At 37.3% G+C, this 7,069-nt stretch overlaps 1 protein-coding gene across 3 annotated transcripts; it reads right to left on the reverse strand.

Moving 5' to 3' along the window:
• Positions 1-317: 317 nt before the first annotated feature.
• Positions 318-2,671, reverse strand: LOC118348771. 3 transcript variants are annotated; one of them, XM_035691235.1, is made up of 3 exons: positions 2,548-2,671; positions 1,101-1,349; positions 318-1,001 (listed from the first exon to the last, which is right to left on the reverse strand). In XM_035691235.1, exons 1-3 carry the CDS (start codon positions 2,614-2,616, stop codon positions 858-860), a joined length of 462 nt encoding a protein of 153 aa, XP_035547128.1. In that variant the 5' UTR covers positions 2,617-2,671; the 3' UTR covers positions 318-857. The 3 variants fall into 3 exon arrangements, with proteins under 3 accessions (XP_035547128.1, XP_035547127.1, XP_035547126.1); XM_035691234.1 differs by having other exon boundaries at positions 1,101-2,355; XM_035691233.1 differs by lacking the exon at positions 2,548-2,671 and having other exon boundaries at positions 1,101-2,528.
• Positions 2,672-7,069: the final 4,398 nt, after the last annotated feature.

The raw sequence follows: 7,069 nt of genomic DNA on the forward strand, positions 1-7,069 counted from the left end.
TCAGAAGACCCTATAACCCTCCCAATAGCTAGCCACCAAAGATCAAGTGGCACACTCCTAGTACAAGCAACAAAGAAGTGGAGGTCAGAAGACCCCACTCCTTCCTACTTCCTAGCAAGTATCCACCAGGCTCGAGTACAATTAAAAAGGCGAGCCCAAGGGCGTAGAAGCCAGAAGACCCCACAACCAACTGTCAACTAGCCACCTCAGCAAGTAGTCATCCACAACAAATGTATGCATAAACAAACCAAGCTACCAAGAGGCAAAAACAAAAACCACATGAAGTAACAAAGCAATGCAATTGTTTAGAATGAACCCACAAATGACATAGAAAAAGTAAGGGCAATTCAAGGCCCACAAAAGGAAATAAAGTGTTCAAGTGTAAAAATAAAGAAAAGCCCAAAACAGGGGCCTTATATACATAACAAACAAAGGAAAGATTCATTATGGCAGTGGGGGACAGGGGAATGCGTCAGGCATCTTTTTGCGCTCCAAAGTGTCCACAAACCAGCAAGACACTTCATTAGGTTCAAATTGTTTCAAATCCAGTTTAGACAGATTGGTGTTGGGGTTAGCCAATAGGTTGGTCTTCAAGCGAAGCATACCAGCCCCGTAGTCATACCCGAAGGCACGATCTCTAACAGATTGCGCGATGGCCAGCTGAGGGTACAAACAAACTAGCTCCTCATTAGCCAAAGCTAACTGCCCTCCCAGCTCCCCCAACTGCTACTTCTGCTCTTTAGCGGTAGCAGGCACGTGGTGTAGACTCCAAGCTATGCTGTCTTGAGCAGCGTCAATATCTTCCCACACCTTTTTATACTCATCAAATCTAGACCGCAGCCCTTCATAATCGCCTTTCAACTCGGACAACTGGATGTTGAACTGTCCATGCGCGACGCTTTCTCCTCCGAAAGTTCAAGGGCAAGCTCCTTACGCTTCTCCTCCAAAGCGACCAATGCTTGAGCAAACTCTTGGGAACGCAACTCAGCAGCCACCTGTGACTGTTTGGAGGCGGCCAGAGCCTTATTCAATCTTAATACCTGGGCCCAAGCATATAGACTCTCAGACTTTGCCTGCTACAAGATGAGACTATCACGCACCTGGATGTTTTGAGCTCGAAGCATTTCACCGCGGACCTCGCACACCTCATATCGGAGGAACTCAAGATTAGACTCCAAGTGACGGATGTGCTCGTCCGCCTGATCCAAGCAGCACTCCATTTTAATCTTTTCATTCTTGAGTCTGGTCATCTCCTTCTTGACGTAGTTTCTAAACTTTCGCTGCTCCTTGACCTCATACTCCAGTTCGGCGCACTCGCCCACGATCCACGCTGCCAACTCATCAACACCCTGAGCAAGCAAACGATTAAGAAGACATCCCAACACAAAATTAAATAAGTATGTTAAGCAAAAGAAAGCACAGTACTGGAGAAAGCATGGCCCATAAGCGATTGGACATATCCACGACCTCCACTGAGGTTGTAATATTGTGTCAATTGATTGCTGGTTGCAAAAGATATACTTTGCACACTCAAAATTGTAAGAAGTTTTGCACTTCAAACTCCAAAATACTAAAATCATTCTAAAAACCTTACGCTTTTTACTTTATATATCCACTTCTTAAAGTGAAGATAGATGGGAAAACAAATAGGTGACGTGGCATAATCTTGATTATTGGTTTTAATTGAGAGTTTAAAGTATCTTTTTTCTTGTAGTATTCAAGAAAAATGTCAATTTGATATATAGTTTGGAATGCAAAATACAATACCCCCGATTCCTTGAAGGTGTACAAAACCTTCAATGTTTTAATGTTTTCCACTTCTAACAAAGGTGCCAAACATTGTTACATTTTAGAGTGTCACTGATATCTTTTATAAAACAACAATAACCAATTAAGTTGGAAGGGATATTTGGATACCCTTAACTGCCCAGGCCCATGACTAAGAAGCAGGACCAAGTCAAGCCCATCACCATGGCTACATGGCAGATAGCTCCCATGGAGTTGGAGATCTTGCCTTTGGTTATACATGATCATCCTAGGGAGGATAACTCCTATAAAGCAGGAGATATCTTCCTCTAGTTCACAAGGGATTACGAAGGATACACCACGTCTATGTCTCTCTATCAATAACCCATGAGAGGTAGCTAACATAATCATCTTCATTTTATATATACTTATTCTCATATTGTTACTGACTTAAACATCAGAGTCTACCCAGGGCAACCAGTGCTGTCCCTTGTTGCTGCAGGTCATCCGTTAGGTTGGTGGTGTGAAACACATCCTTTACATAAGTATAATATTCTTACCTATCATGTTGGATTCGACCATGAATTGTCTTGCACTGCATATCTTCATCTGATCAAAATTTTCAAAAAACCCAAAAAATAAAGCATGACAATGACAATTTGTTGCCTTTTAATTTCTAACTTTCTATAATTGCCTTTTCTACAATTTGTTGCCTTTATAGACTACATGTAATAGCAGCTAATTTGGTGAGAAAATTGCAAAGATCATGGTTAACAGAAACAGTAATAGAGGATACCTTACCTCATGTATTACTAAGATAATTAAGCAAATTATGGTCAGCCGGCCAAGAGTTGTCTTAGTGGAGCCCATTTCCAGCCTTCTCACTTCTCAGGATACAAGTCAAATTGGTGAAGAGAGAGAGAGAGAGAGAAAAGAGATAAGAGAAGAGTGTATGGGTTCGAAAGCTTAAAAGTGGCTTTATAAAGGAGGAGGAGGTGCTTTAGGGTTAGTTTAGGTAGTGATTATTTTATTATTATTTATTATTATTTAATATTTTTTTATTTTTATTCACAAAATATTTGAGATCATCTCACTATCTAAACACCAACTTTCCTAAGATCAAACCACGCCATGCCAATTGATTGCCTTGTCTTTGGTAATAACGATTCTTAATTATTTGTTGTACACTAAATAAATGTGGTTTAAGGCAATTAGTTATACTATAGCTATTTTTCTTTGTTTTCTGTTTTGACTAAGCATCACATCACATCCCATTTATTATTGTTATTTTATTCATATAAAAAAAAATATGTAAATATAAACAAAGTAAGGTACAAAAGAAACTAGAGACTAATCTACAATTAAATAGAGATAATCTCCAATTACTCAATTAAATTTGATGGTTTAGAAAGATAGATACATCACGTAGATCATACAATATTCAGTGTTACGCGCCTGATTTGTTTTACACTAGGTAGAGTGGACCTTACATGAATATTTAATATCGTGTCTATTTTTTTCTGTATCATACCATCCAATTCGATTAAGAAAGAATTGAAACCTTAAATTTTGTAAAATTGACACCTTAACTTCAAAAAACTCTACAATTTAGAACTTATGTTAATTTTACCGATAAAAAAATTAACGACATGATTAACTTGTGGCATTCGCGGTACGCTACGTGTCAATCCTTGATTGGCTGGCATAGATATTGATACTACATGTTAGCCAATTATAGACTAATTAGACATGGCATGCAGTTAATTTTTTAATGAAAAATTTACAGAGATATTTATTTTATAATTTCTTAAATTTCAGGTATTAATTAACGGAAAAAACAAAGATGAGAGCTTTTTTTTTTTAGTTGCCATTGTCTAATTAATTGTGCTACCTCAAGTTTCGTCATAATATTAAGTTGGGTTCGGCTGTTACCAGAACTGAGCCGATTTTTATTAAGCTTTTAAAGTGGTAGCATCGTCACCTACCTCCTACATAAAGTTAGGCTGAGGAGGAAATAGTCATTCTCCTTCTAATATAACCTATAAATTACCAATTTCGACACTTCGTACTCAAATATGAAGTTTAAATTTCAATTTTTAGTTGTAATATACAGTCTCATGAAAATATTAGGTCCCGTTTAGATAGTGAAAATATTTTATCTCAACTTATCTAATCATTACAATTTTTTTAAGTTCTCATACAAAATATAATTAACAATTCAATTTTTTTTAATTTTAAAATAATAATAATATAAAAAAATAATATTTTAATAATATTTTATTCAACTTTCATCTCATCTCAACTCACTATACCAACAGCACGTTAGTCTTAAGATTAACAAATTAGGCGGCGTGAAATGAATTCAATCGAGACTTATTAATGGACAGTATATATTATAATAATCAAATTAGTCTTGTAATTTTGATTTTATAAGAGTTGTTGGGGATAAAATAAGATAGAGTATAAGAGTCCATGTGGGATTGAAGGTCCGATATGCAAGGGTGTAAAAAGAGAGAGGGAAAAGGAGAGAGTTTTCAGCTATAAGGCTTAATTGGACATAAAATTGGAGGACATGACTTAAAAACAAAGAAAATGGACTTGAAGAGAGGGGAGAGGCAACGATGAGGAGAGATTTGCATCCTTTGGGACTGGGATCGACTGAGGGAAGGAAAAAGGAGAACTAGAGTGCGGCTAGACCATTTTTCTAGAGAATTCCATGCAAGTGATTATAGAGAAGTTAGTGAGAATGGAGAGCTAATTATATTCAATCATATTTATAGTTGATTTGACACCCCAAGACCTGTGGATATAAGCCTTAGCGCCAAATCACATGAATACTACTATTCTTTACTTTCAGTTATTTATTATTCATAATTATTACAAAAAAAAAAAATAATCATGAAAAGTGCACAATAGAATTGAAGTTTAGGTAAGGGTGAAAAATATTAAAATTGGTCATTTGGATGAGACGTTATGTCAGGGGTAGCAATTCTGGGGGGGTGTTAGTTAAATAAGAACTTTCCACCTAATATCTATGCTTTATTGCTTTTCATGCTTTATGTTAGCAATCCAAATTTTAGTTGACATAATATGTGTATATATTTCTATTTGTTCTTACAATATGATTGAGGATGTACTTTGTATCAAGGACGATCCAGAAAATATCTCTCTGCCAACTCAGAGCCGATCTCTAACGAGATTTAGTTCCTTTTCTAAAATAGCTGCTGTTCTTGGATCCTTTTCTTTCTCATCCTCTGATAATCCAATTATCACCATTAATGTTGCCACTAGCATCAATGAAAAACTCACTCCCGTTACCTTCCCTCAATGGAGAGCCCAATTTGAAGCACTGCTAATTGGTTATGATCTCATTGATTTTTTCAATAGCAACCATACATGTCTTGCCATCGATGAAGCCAATTCTATTATCTCAAAATTAACAAATTCCCACTAGATTCGCCAAGATAAATTAATCCTTCATGCCATCCTTGCTTCCACTTCCACAGCCATTACTCCTCTCCTTGCCTCTTGCAAAACATCTCATGAGGCTTGGACAGCTCTTACCCCCCGTCTCTATGCGGAAAAATCTTGAACACGTGCGATGCAATTCAAGGAGGACCTCGCATTGAGCACTCGTGGCAGCCATTCTATCACCGAATTCCTCCAAGCAGTCAAGATAATTGCAGATGAGCTTGCAATTATTGATCATCCTATTTCGGATGATGATCTGACCCTTTACATATTAAATGGTTTGGGTCTCGAATTCAGGGACTTCGTCGCGCCCATTCGTGCTCGAGATACTTCACTAAAGTTTGAAGAACTTCATGACCTTCTGGTTGGTCATGAAAATTACCTTCGGCAGCTGGAAACCCAATCTACGCAACACTTGATTGCCACCGCAAATTACAGCCATTGGAAAGGGGGATCTGGCAATGATGGCACTGCTACTCAACGTCGTTCATCTCCCAACAACAGGGGCAGTGACAAAAAAACAAAAAAAAAAAGATGTCCTTCAAACTCGAGTCATGAAAGTTCAAGACCAAATGTCAACTGTGTGATCATATGGGCCATACGGCCAAAAGCTGTCCCAAAAATGTTTCAAATGACCTCACTGCCAACTGTGCGACTTCTTCAAAAGGCAGAGATAAAAAATGGCTTGTTGACTCAGCTGCATCCCATAATATGACCACTGTCTTTCCAATCTTTCAATGTATTCTGAATATGATGATACTGATGAGGTGGCAATTGGTGATGGATCAGGTTTGCCTGTATCTTATGTTGGCTCGTTATCTTTTGTCTCCTCTAATCGTGTTTTTCACCTACGTGATACTCTATGTGTTCCAACAATTAAAAAAAAAATTGATTTATGTTCATCATTTTACTAAGAAAAATAATGTTTATCTAGAGTTTCACCATTCTCATTTTTTGGTGAAGGATCAGATCACGAGGGCGACACTACTTAAAGGCGCATGTAAAGATGGCATGTACCCTTTACCAGAGATACTGGCTACGGTTTCTAAAAATGTTGTTGCTTATGTTTATGAACGTATCACCACAGATGGATGGCACAAACGGCTTGGCCATCCATCTTCTAAAGTTGTCCATCATCTTATTCGTACATTTTCATTATCCACAAATAAAAATGGAAATCATGCTCTATGTACTTCATGTTCTCAAAATAAAGCTCATCGTCAACAGTTTCATTCTCATGATTTAACTAGCAAAGCACCACTAGAATTAATTTATTTAGATGTTTGGGGTCCTTCTCATGATATTGGTATTGATGTTTCAAAATATTATCTTATTTTTATTGACCATTATACTAAATATATATGGCTCTATCCTATGTCTACTAAATCAAGTGTTCAAACTGTTTTTCCTTAATTTTGGCATTTTGTGGAAAATAGATTTAACACTAGAATCAAGAGTCTATACTCAGACAATGGAGGAGAATATATCGCTCTCATATCTTACCTATCCGTTCATGGCATCGGTCACTACACAACTGCCACACTCCTCAACAAAATGGCATGTCTGAAAGACAACATCGTCGTCTTGTTGAAATAGGCCTCACACTTCTCACAGATGCTCATATGACTCTTTCATACTGGCCTTGCGCTTTTCAAACTGCTGCATATCTCTTAAATAGAATGTCAACTTCAACATTGCAAAATCAAACTCCATTTGAGAAGCTTTTTAATCAGACCCCAAACTATCTTAAACTCAAACAATTTGGTTGTCTTTGCTATCCATTAACCAGACCCTACAATAATCATAAACTTGAGCCCAAAGCCAAGCTGTGCATCTTTGTGGGCTACTCTCT

This window comes from Juglans regia, chromosome 6 (genome assembly GCF_001411555.2).
Source record: "Juglans regia cultivar Chandler chromosome 6, Walnut 2.0, whole genome shotgun sequence".
Taxonomy (NCBI): domain Eukaryota; kingdom Viridiplantae; phylum Streptophyta; class Magnoliopsida; order Fagales; family Juglandaceae; genus Juglans; species Juglans regia.